Here is a 12,582-nt window from a genome sequence, read left to right as displayed (position 1 = left end):
AGAGGAGCTCTAGCTCAGTGGTCATCTCTGTATATTGAAAGGATCCAGAGGCATGGCTATCCCCTTTAAGGTACAAAAAAATTGGTTCCCTTCAAGGCAAAAACTTTGGTTGGTGACCGTCAAAACTGACGGCGAACGTCCACCAAACTTTCAACATAATTTGTTTTTCAAAAACAAACTCTCATAGTGGGAGTCTGTTTCTCAAAAACAAAAGAATTACCCTGAAAGGACACGGACCATTAGTTGTGTGGCCTGCATAAGTAATTGGTTCCCAGGGGAGGGCAAATGTGGACCCAACACCCCACTGTAGCACTTGACTCTCTCAGGCTAGCGGAGAAGAGCAGTCCAAGGCCTACTCAAGGGTGGTAGTGTGTGCTAGTAACCACCATTCGCTGGCAGGCAATAATAACAGTCAATAAAAAATAATCTTTATAAAAAGTAAAAGTACAAGCACTGACTGGAAAATTATTACACACACTACTAAATACTATGCAGTTATTAAAACACTGTTACCACCAGCCCTATGTATATTTGTATTTATCTCTGACCCCCAAAGGGTCATATAAACACTTCAGGTACGTGTATTGACTTGGTAAAAGTGTACAAGATCAACAGACCACATGTAAATAACACCATAATTTTAGGAATGAATTAAATATTCAATAGTAACCCTGTGTAAATACACTTTACTAACATTAATAAGTGCATGTACTTTGACCGGTAATCACTGTCATTATTATACCAATAAAGCATTTAAAAAATGAACATCACATATTTCCTAGCTGTGAGAGACAGATAAGATAATAAGTACATCATGCTGTCCACTCTGAATAGGGTGAGCAGCGTAATGCCTATCTCTCCGACAGCCAAACAGGGACTGCTGAAGACGTTTTCTGTCGACAGAGCCAACAGGGGCTTCACTGACAGAAAGCTCATTTGGAGACTGTAGACCTAGGGTACTCTGTTGCAAACGCAACAAACTCTAAATCTGCCCCTACATCTTTAAAGAGAGAGGAATTTTTGTCTTTTGCCAGCCTTGGGGAAGACTGCATGAGGGGACGCAGTGTCTTCTCCATAGGTCAATGTTATTTCCTGACGGGTTTAGAGGAACTTCACAGGTAAACAGATAGATATAATTTTCCTATGAGCATGGGGCAGTATAATCTCCTTGAAAAAATATCTTTGCTGTTGGGGACCCAGTTCTACTGTTTATTCTTCTTAACAAGATTGATGTTGTTGGGGCAGACAAGTCCTCTGCATGGTGCGAGATGTACCCCTGCTCTGAGTGCCCAACTGTATTGTTGTCTGGATCCCTAATGCAGATTTTCTGACATAGGCAAACACGGATCATGTGTGTGTGTCATGACATAGCCCTGTCTCATGGATTGCAGTCTGGTTGAACTCGAAGGTGTGCCCAAAGCACTACCCTCATAGTGGTGGACTAACTTCACCAGAAGTTAAACAGAGCAAGCGCAGTGGTAGCGGCATGCATTGTAGGGAGCAGGTTCTTTTTACCCTTTGCCACTGGAGTGAGGCCTGCAGGCACACTCACCTTTTGAAAAGTTCTGCTGCTGTGTGTTTATCTCTCCCCTGGCTTACATCAGGTTGATGTGAAAGTGTGTGAGTGAGGAAAACATTTGCTGAGTGCTCGCAAGGAATAAACTACACCTAGGGTGAAGTGTAGTACAGTGCACACATGGTAAACATGTGTGTGCTGGCAGGGTGCCTTTTTAAAATAACGTACACTGGTGCAGTACAACAGGACTGCAGTACTGAACAGTGTGCCCAGACTGAGTGTGTGTACTGCATGTGGGAAATGCTGGTGGTAGCATAATACATGAGGACAACAGTACTACGCAGTGTGTGTGCTGTGAATGTACCCTACGTGCCGAAGTGCCTCCACTACTATATAACATGGAAGGTCTTGTGTTCCATTTTTGGAAGCCCAAGCCTGCCTGGTGAAAACATGGGGAGTAGAGGAATCCACCAGACAGAAATGTGTATTACTGCATTCCTGTGAGCTGGGTGGGACAAGCACTGGATGAGGGGAGGGCCGGGCTCTCCCTCTGCATTTCAAAGGGCTCTTTGGTTCAGTGGCAGATCACCATGAAAGGGGCCTGGGCATATCTCAGGAAGAGGGAGATGGGGCTGATTAGAGAATCATACAGAGTAGGGCTGATGACCCAGGATTAGCCTTTGATGCACATATCACTGTGGCTGACATTCATGTGTGGACTCTGGTCACTCACATGAGTCCCACTAGAGGTGGGAGGACAGGGAGTGACCTGACAACTACTAGAGCTCCTACCTCAAGGGGACTTTGTTATTGTTTTTTGAATGTCGTTTTAGTTTTGCATGTGTAGAGTTAGAATAAAATAGTTATTTTTATACAAAAACTAGTATTTGACTGGACATTGATTTATTGGCGCCCTGCCTGCATATTGAGTTATAAGTCGTGTACACTGAACTGTATCTGAGCTTCCTCTATGGGAGCCTTGACAGTTGAGCAGCGTAGCTCGAGCAGAGAGTCAAGTGTAGAAGGCGGCGCTTGACCCAGTAGAGCGGGATCCATAGTAGGTTCGGCCCCGTGACATCAGAGGTAGAAGGCCTCAACCCCCTCCTGGGGCCGAGTAACTCCTGCATGCCCCGTGGCCCCTGGAACATGGTTAGGAGACATCTTTGATAAATCATACCGTCAGCTACATCAGCATGAGTACTATTTACTATAAGTCAACTCTAGCTCAAGTAATCACAACTTTGAAGCGATAATTCCTGGGAGTAAGAGTACATGCTACACAAACACTAAAAGGCTTAGGAGGGCCCTCCTTACTGAGGGTAGCCTTGTTCCCGCTACTTTCCACTTTTTGCATGAAAACATAGAATGGATTTAAAGAAATAACTCTCATGCCTAACTTTTGGACTCCATAGTAACAGACAGAAAGTGTCGCTCGATGTTGGAATGGGAAATGCAATATCTAAGGCAGATGCAACCTGTACACAAAATAGGGCCTCACACACACAAATCCATTACTGTATTATTTGTTCTTTTTTGCACCTTGTTCAGAGACAACCAACTTCTTCACTAAGAGCAAATGGTACAGTATACCATGGCGCCAGGAGAGACAAAAGGTTTGAGCCACAGCTACCCTGACGAAAGTGTGACTATAGGGAGCTGTGCTCACTTCCCCGCCAGTTCAAGTCTAGATTTTAAATGAACTCGGTTCCTCTCGGAGAGCAAGGGGCTCTACCACATTTAAACTGAGTAGTGACTCAGTAGGGAGACTTGTCCTTTACTCCTCGATTAGAAGGAGGTAGGGTCAGTACCATTAGTGGTCATATTGTTGAGAGTCCTGATGAAAGCCGGGGTAGTACACTTTGCCGGCTGAAACATGTCGACGATTTTGCAGAGTGGAGGGGTCGGTGTCTCATTATAAGCTCCCCAACCCAGCATCCACAAGTCCATTTTTAATCTGGACAGGGTACCCAGTATTAAAATTGTAATAGGGACTACCTGAGACCAGTTTTAAACCACTATATCTGCACATTTTTTCACGTGTGATCCTGTTTCTCTCAATTTATGTTGTATTGTCTTCCCCCTCCCTATTGCTCCACCTCCAGCGTTGGTCTGAACGGAGGTGTGTCAGCAGCCCTATGATGAAGCATGATACAGCTTGCTGTGTGTGAGGGCAGTTTTAATCACTTTTGTATATTTCCCCCACACAAACTTTCCATTATCAAATTTCTGGTCCCTCTTCCAGGTTGTGATTAAGATATTGTGCGTGAGGTCGAGGATGGCCGACTTTCTCTCACCGCTCATTCTCTTGTGTACATTTTAATACAGTATACCATTCTCAACTTTGCACTGCCACAAACCAGCTTATGACGTACCTGTATAAATCTTGGCCAGAATCTCTTTTTTTCAATACCAAGAAGTATGTGTAACAGCTCCAAGACCGACAGCAGCTGGCAAACACGCATCACGTATCCCAATGCATAAAATGTATCGGCAAAGGCATCTGAATTTGCAAAAACACAACAAATGAGGAGACTGTACTGGATACGACGGAAAAATTGCACCGCATTTCTATTTTCAAAATTATACATAACATATCCATTCCTATACTTAAGCATAATGTACAGATGTGTACATCCAACATCTTCAGCAGCTAGCAGTGTACTATCATAGTTTACGTCTGTAGGTTCGTCGTGGTATAAAAGTGCCACTAACTTCGTTTTGCACAAAGGTAATTCTAGCGAATAAAGCAGGATGATAAAATAACACGTAAACCATGATGGCATTCAGAATCTGAGTGGGATAGTATATCATCTATTACATTATAACGCAATTCTCAAGATCATTCACCAAACCCCAAATAAAGAATAACTGTAATTTTTCTGCTGTTCTGCATAGACTGAATGGTGTTACCTGATACTCAAATAGTACACATCTTGTCCCAAAAAGCTAGTTTTCACTCATAGCCTTAATGTGGTCTATAAGATCAAAAACAATATTAACAAGCAATGGCAAAGCCAATAGGTCTCGCCTATCTAAGAGATATATATATATTTTTTAACCATATTGTACACCAGCATGGCTACTGTTCAGCATGAAATGCTAGTGTGATAAAGGAGAGTGGCGTGGAGTGAAGTGTCATAAGGTGGAGGGTCGTGGAGTGTTGTGGAGTGGTGTAGAGTGATGTGGAGGGAGTAGAGTGTCATAGAGTGGAAGGGCATAGAGTTGAGTTGAGTGGAGTAGAGTCTCACAGTGGAGTGGCAGAGTGGAGTAGTGTAGGAGAGTGGACGGGCATAGGGTGGAGTAGAGTTGAATGGAGTAGAGTCTCAGAGTGGAGTGGCATAGAGTAGATTAATGTAGGAGAGTGGAGTGGAGTAGAGTTGAGTAGAGTCTCAGAGTGGAGTAGTGTAGGAGAGTGGAATGGCATAGGGTGGAGTAGAGTTGAGTAGAGTCTCAGAGTGGAGTGGCATATAGTGGATTAATGTAGGAGATTGGAATGGCATAGGGTGGAGTAGAGTCTCAGAGTGGACTGGCATAGAGTAGATTAGTGTAGGAAAGTGGAATAGCAGAGTGCAGTAGAGTGTTGTAGAGTGGAGTACCATAGAGTAGAATAGTGGAGTGAAGTGGAGTAGTGTGTCGTAGAATAGAGTGGAGTTAAGCGGCATGGAGTGGCTTGGAAGGGAGTTGAGTGTTGTAGAGTGTCAGAGTGAAGTAGAGTTTAATGGAGTACAGCGTCATAGAGTGAAGTGACGTAAAGTACAGTGGTGCACAGTAGTTTGGCGAGAAGTAGAGAGGCGTTGAGAGCAGTGGGGCAGAGCAGGGTGCACAGAGAGCAGTGGTGTAGAGTGGCGCAGAGAGCAGTGGTGTAGTGTGGCGCAGAGAGCAGTGGTGCAGAGTAAAGTGGTGCAGAGTAGGATAGAGTGGTATCAACCAACAGGAGTTCACCCGTATACCCAGTTGAGACCTGGGTGATAATAGTGGATAACAAAAACAATGTCTCAACAGGTAATGTTTATAAGACCGTTAAATAAAACATGCACATCAAATTGCAGACAAGCATTTGCAATGCAACAGGTCTCGCATTTACGCGAGTTTCAGCTATTGGGATTGTAAATGACAATGCCTTTTATTTATATTTTGGTTTTTGAAACATAAATAAATCCCATTGTCATTTACAATGCCAATAGCTTAAACTCGTGTAAATGCGAGACCAATTGCATTGCAAATGCTTGTTTTTTCAGCCGCTTTGACCCTGCCTCATGCTCACTCAACCCCGTTCCATTGCGCAAATTATCGCAGTTCCTATACTTTTTTTAATGCACTTCGACCCCTGCCTGCATTTATTTTTCCTCTTTAAAGCAACAAAATAGTGTTTGTTAATTTCTGAATTAAAAATCCGAAGATTTAAATCAAAATATAGTAAAAGAAAACCATAACAAATCATTCGTATTTTACTTTCAGTATCTATTTCTCTATTCTTTTCCTTTCTTAATTCCTTTTCTTCCCTCTTTCTTCTATTTTCTCTCATCTTAAACCTTGTATTTTAAAAATGCTATACATTTTAAGTATCAGAGTAATTAAGCTGTTATATTTATTGATGTCACTGTATGCTCTGTATACAATTATTTTATAGCTTGAATACAAATAAATTAAAATATAAAAGCATCAAAATAGAAAAACAAAAAATATGGTAACCATCCAGTGACAGTTTAATATTTGCCCTGTATGTTGGACACATTGAGAGTTCCCAGAAACACAACTAATAAGTGGTGTACTGTTGTATCTGTCATTTGGAACAGTAAAGTTTTACTCTGTGCATAGTTTGGTTGCGCCCAACTTCCCACCATACTGCTCATGCATTGTGACATAGAGTGGAGCTCTGTGTTTGTATATATGACGCGTCATGGAATGTTCGGACATTCCTTCACCAGCTGCTCTGCAGGTCAGCTGCGCTTCGTGTCCGCTGTCTGTGGGCCTTTATACTTAAATAATTATAAGTTAATTACATTCTGGAAGTGTCATTATTTCATTTAGTCCTATAAAAACTGCGCATACAAATCCCGGACACATTAACTCATGAGGTAAGTTACAAGAACATTCAGAACTAGTGACTAAAACGTGATGCGATTCATGGTAAAATCATGAGCTGTTGTGAGACCGTGATGCTCCGACATTCTCGCAGGGATGCACCTGAAGCAGCACCTGTCATCAAGTTACACCTGCCATCGCTACCGGAGTTGCCCCGCCTTTGAGTGCGCGCACGCACAACACCCTATCAGGCCGGGGCATGACGTAGAAAGAGACGCTCCGCTATGGATGGGTAAACACTAACTTGCCAGTGTTGGGTGCTCTGCGTATCAGGCCGCTAGGCACGCGGCCATGTCCTCCTGTGCAGGTAGGCATTGGGCAGCCAGGTGGTGAGTAAAGGGTCTGGAACTCTACCTGATCCTCTTCCCTCGTGGGCTGTGTATTGAGATCGTCGGCAGTTGGGAGGATAATGCATGTTGCCATGGAGTCTGAGGTAACAGTACACTTGAGACGTGCCCCAACGGCGGGCAGTAGGGGGCGTACGTTATGACATGCATGCACAATACTGTGACCCTCATTTGTACACTGGCACACGATAGCTGATAAGTTTTCAGTGATCACATTTGTGGCGTCTCTATGTTTACAATGTATCTATGTGCGATGTTTGCCGGACTCGCGAGTAACCGTTTGGGTGATACTTTATAACTAGACTAGTAAAGACATCTAAGCTAAAAATCTGTGTTTAGCATAGTGTGCCGCTTGACTTGTATTTTTCTTTTTCTTTTATTGCATCTAGATATATGATACAACAAGTAACATCATACCTACAACACGTCCAGATTATTGGCTTTGACAATGGTTGTTAGTTGCATAAGATAAATAAGCCGCAACTATGGCTCGTATATAATATTGAACGAGTGGTGCGCGCGCCACAGCGAAACATGTGGTTTCACTTATCGCGCCCGTGTCTGGGCACGATTTTGAAACCACATGGCCTTTGGTGCGGGAAACAGACATCAATAGGCCATGGGCGGAGCAATACACCCGCCTTTGGCCTGTTGCGTGCTGTCTTAGTAAAAAAACACGCACGCAAAGGCCAATAGCGGGCGACCAAAGGAAAAGCACACGCATGAGCGTGTGCGATTCCAAGCTCTGTTTCTGAACCCCGACCAAAAGCACTCTCGCTGCGCAAGCAGTGCTGCGCACTGCATCGCTAGGCGCGAGACCTAAAAAGAAGGCGAAGAGAGACTCAAGGGTTGGTGAGAGATGCACGAAGCAATCTGTATTTAGGGCAAAATAATACATAGAACAGTATCAGCACTGTCTACAATAAATGTGGGCGTAACCCGAAGGAACTTGTGCACGTGGATGCTCGTGAGACATACGGTGAGCGGCGCAAGTGACACAGCGAGGAAAGGCGCAAGGTAAGACACACATAATAATATATACAAGGTACTTTTTGTTCACGATTCGTTTTGGCATGAATTGTTTTACAATGGATAGACAATTTTGTGAACAGCAGAGTTGCGCCAAGGTGTGTGCTGGGAGGTCAACGGCGTTTTGACCTTTAATAACTTAAGGTCATCTCAGGACCAGGTTACTGTAAGTTTATGTCCTGAGTACTGTGTGGGTCCAGGGAAATGTATTAAGGATTCGTAAGTCTCTACAGGACTTACGCCGAGGAGAGCTTCAAGCCGATTGAGGATCCTGCAGGACTTCTTGCCCCGAAGTCATCGCTTTTGAAATCTTCCTTGTAGCCACCTGACACCCTCACCATGACGCCGGGTTGGCGCACCCTAGCAACATTCGTTGTCCCTATGCTGGACCATAACTCCCCCTCCAAACTCTACTCGAGTCCACGTTTTATCTAGCAAATTGATCTGTTGCAATTAGCACCCGGCCGCGGTGCAATTCATTTACCTACATTGGTCCTTCCTCATGTCCAGGAATCCTTAATACGTTTCACTAGACCCACACCGTACTCAGCACGTAAACTTACAGTAACCTGGTCCTGAAGATAATCTTAAGTTATTAAAGGTCGAAACGCCGTTGATCTCCCAAGGCACACCTTAGAGTAACTCTACAGTTCACAAAATTGTCTATCAATTGTAAAACAATTCATGCCAAAACTAATCGTGAACAAAAAGTACCTTCTATATATTGTTATGTGTGTTTACCTTGCGCCTTTCCTCGCTGTGTCACTTGCGCCGCTCACCATATGTCTCATGAGCACAAGTTCTTTCGGGTTACGCCCACATTTATTGTAAGCAGTGCTGATACTGTTCTTTGTATTATTTTACCCTAAATACAGATTGTTTTGTGCATCTCTCACCAACCCTTGAGTCTCTCTTCTTCTTTTGTGTAATTTGATGTGCATGTTTTATTTAACGGTCTTATAAAGATTACCTGTTGTGACATTGTTTTTGTTATAGAGTAGAATAGAGTGGCATAGAGCGCAATGGTGTAGAGTGGCATAGTGTGCTGTTGTGCAGAGTAGTTGGAGTAGAGCGCAGTGGGGTACAGTGCCTTGATTTAGAGTAGGGTGGTGTAAAGTGCAGTGGAGCAGAGTGGAACAATCTACTCTATGCCACTGCACTATGCTACTGCATTGTACGTCAGAGCTGAGTGAAGTTAAGTGGAGTGGGGTGGTGCACGGTAGAGTGCAGTAGCACAGAATAGTGGCATAGAATAGTGGCGTAGAGTGCACTGGCGTAGAATGTAGTGGCTTAGAGTGGAGTATTGCAGAGTAGAGTGCAGTGTGATGGAGTGCAGTGGTGCACAGTAGATTACAGTGGCGTAGAGTGTAGTGGCATGCAGTGGTGTAGAGTGCAGTGGCGTAGAGTGCATTGGCGTAAAGTGCAATAGAGTAGAGTAGCAGAGAGTTCAGTGGTGGAGAGTGCAGTGGTGTTGAGCAGAATGGTGTAGAGTGGAGTGGCACAGAGTAAAGTGATGTAGAGTGCAGTAGTGAAGAGTAAAGGGATGTATAGTGCAACGGTGTAGAGTGGCATGGCATGCAGTAATGCAGAGTAGTTGGTGTGGAGTGCAGTGGCATAGAGTGGTGCAGAGTATAGCAGCATACCCAGCAGTGGTGCAGAGTAGAATAGAGTGGTGTATAGTGCAATAACGTAAAGTGTTGCACAGTAGAGTAAAGTGGCGTAGAATACAGTGGTGCAGAGTAAATTGGCATAGAGTGCAGTGGTGTAGAGTGCATTTTTTGGGAAAATAATGTAGTGTGCAGTGGTGCAGCTTAGAGTTCCCGTGGTGCAGAGCAGAATGCACAGGAGTGGAATGGTGCAGAGTGCAGTGGCGCCGAGTAGATTGTTTAAGAGCAGAGTGGAATGCTGCATGGTAGAGTAGAGTGGCTTAGAGTGCGGAGTAGATTAGAATGGCGTAGAGTGGATTGGCATAGAGTGTGCTTACATAGAGTGGAGTGGTACAGAGTAGTGTGCATTTTGCATAGAGTGAAGTGGCATAGAGTGGAGTGGTGTAGAGTAGAGAGGCGTGGAGTGGAGTGGTGCAGAGTAGAGTGCAGTGACACAGTGTGGCGTGGAGTGATGCAGATTAGACTGGAGTTGAGTGTGGTAAAGTGAAGTATGAATGGTTTGGTAGCGTTCTGCCATTACAAACAACACATCTTCAATTAAAATGACAACTACATTTGCACCACCACATACAGTTTTATTGATAAAAGTATACAGCGCACAAATGATAATGTGTAGAAATGTCATCACCTAGTGTATTGATGTGTTTTGATCATATTAAAATATTTGTTTCCATCACAATTCAGAATTACCCAAAAATGTGTTTCATTTGTGCTTTCCTTATTCTGATATATTCTGAAATACCTGCACAGTTCATGTGCAGACATTTAAATGTTGTTGGGCCCGATTCATAGAAGTAATCTGAGACAAAATCCTAAACATACTACTTTTGGTATTCACAGAAGGCATTTAGTAGTAGTAAAGTTAGGATTTTGTCTTAAGCCTGTCTTAAGTCTGTCCTAAGTTTATCTTAAATTTGTCTTAAGTCTGTCTTAAGTCAAACTTAAGACGAAATCCTAACTTTACTACTACTAAATTCCTTCTGTGAATACCAAAAGTAGTAGGTTTAGGATTTTGTCTCAGATTAGTTCTGTGAATTGGCCCGTTGTGTGCTGGAAAAAAATAACATCGTACAGCCTTCCTCAAGCACACCTCCAGTAGCTAGCATCATTGTCACATAAATCCTCTCACTTTGAATTCAGAGAAAGAAAAATAAACTCCAAGTTCCCTGGTAGACAAAGCCTGACATCTGACCTCTGTCTTTGAATCCAAAGCAAAGGTGAAAAATAAGAACAAGGTTTAAAGGCCTGTTTACTGATAACCAGTACTGGTGGAAGAATACAGTAAATTGGTTTTGGGCAACGGAAGTGACGAACACAAGCTGGAAAGCCTAAATCAAATGAAGCTGTCAAACAGAATGCAAGCAACAGTGAGTTACAAACCACAAACCCAATGGCAAGCAATGGGTGGGATGCACTCCCAGGTAAGCTGCCCGAATGTCCCCAAGATGTCATTAGCAAACCAGACGGCTGCGCTGTCTGGTAGGCTTCGACCTAAAACGTAATGATTTTTGTTAATGTTAATGGTTCAAATTTCAATATTTAATGCATGTTCTTACTTCACTATTTGCCGTAGGGACAAAAGAGCTAAAAAGTGGCAGAGGCAGCTAGTAACTGGAGGGCTGAATGTCCATGTGATTCTTCTACCAGCGATTCTTTACCTTGGAGACTGCATACATATGACTATAGGGTAATGCCTTAGCTGGAAGCAAGTCGATTTGGCAGCTGAGGGAGGGATGAGGCTGAATTTTGTGAAGAATATCGTCAAAGGATTTGTACTTTTGCATCACAAAAGGTAGGATAGACTTGACTAGAATCATGGGGTTTATTTCCTGAAGCATTTTAATTAAATACTCTGGTTCGTGGTATTAACTGTTGAGAACACGGTACATATCCTATTAGAACTCAACTTAGTAGCTAATTCTACACCGTGGACTTAGTCCCAATGTTGCACTGTCCTTACAAGCCATTTCTGGCTTGAGAATTAAGTGACAAGAGAACACATTTGTTGAAATTTTGTTTGATTGAGTAATGATGATTTTGTAGTTGATTATACACATCATTTCTGAAGTTCACTTCTAATTAAACTAAAGTAACATACTGAATCATTTTAAGGTTGTGCAAATGCAAAACATCACTGCAACATTTGAAGATCCAAAGATTTCAATAAACAAAATCCATTGTGCAATGTACCATGATTATTTTACAAAAATGAATTCTTAGTTTGAACCCATGTTATTTGCAATATAACGAGAAAAAGCCAACACAGGCCTTTGTGCAATGTGAGAAACCCCCTCACCATATTTAACAAATGATCCTGGCACTCGGTAATCATAACCGAGGAATAGTGACTATGTTGCAATTGTATAAAGTTGTATTTTGTGAGGTATGGACAGATATATTACTGACCCTAATGAATTCTATACATGGTTACATAGAGGGGTGGGAGTATCAACCCTAGACTCAATTGAAATTATAATTGTATGAGTGTAGTGATGGGGTAACAAATTGCTATGCTTTACCATGAATGTAGCTGAGCTCAATCATTCTACCTAAATGTGCCCTCTTATGCGTTTGATGTCACACGCTTGCATAATGAACGCACAGGAGCAACCAAATGAGTGCGGAGCTCCCCTCTTGGCATGAACACTAGACAGCGTACCTAACTGGGTGACCCCGTATGCCAGGAGGCTGTTGAAGAAAGTTTATTGCATGTAGGGTAAATGGCCAAATTGTACATTATTTAAACCAGTGGGATCTATTGTGTACATCACTTAAAGTATAGGCACATTATACTGCTTGATAGTATTTCATGTTTGGGATAAACTCAACACCAGGTATGGTGCATTTAGTCCGCTGTATTTTTTTTTCCACAATTGTATACGTGTCTCTAATGCCCAATGGAGAATTTGCAAGATTAATGTGCAGAAACCCATCATTT

General features: G+C 42.9%; 1 protein-coding gene across 1 annotated transcript in view; it reads right to left on the bottom strand.

Annotated features, from left to right (window-relative positions):
• HACD4 (3-hydroxyacyl-CoA dehydratase 4) overlaps nucleotides 1–12,582 on the bottom strand; it is a 234,004-nt gene that overhangs the window by 134,518 nt on the left and 86,904 nt on the right. The window contains exon 3 of the mRNA XM_085634413.1: nucleotides 3,889–4,016. Within this exon, the coding sequence (XP_085490539.1) occupies nucleotides 3,889–4,016 (128 nt within the window). The remainder of the gene's footprint in view (nucleotides 1–3,888; nucleotides 4,017–12,582) is intronic.

This window comes from Triturus cristatus, chromosome 2_1 (genome assembly GCF_964204655.1).
Source record: "Triturus cristatus chromosome 2_1, aTriCri1.1, whole genome shotgun sequence".
Lineage (NCBI taxonomy): Eukaryota > Metazoa > Chordata > Amphibia > Caudata > Salamandridae > Triturus > Triturus cristatus.
This window is presented reverse-complemented; position numbering and strand designations above follow the sequence as displayed.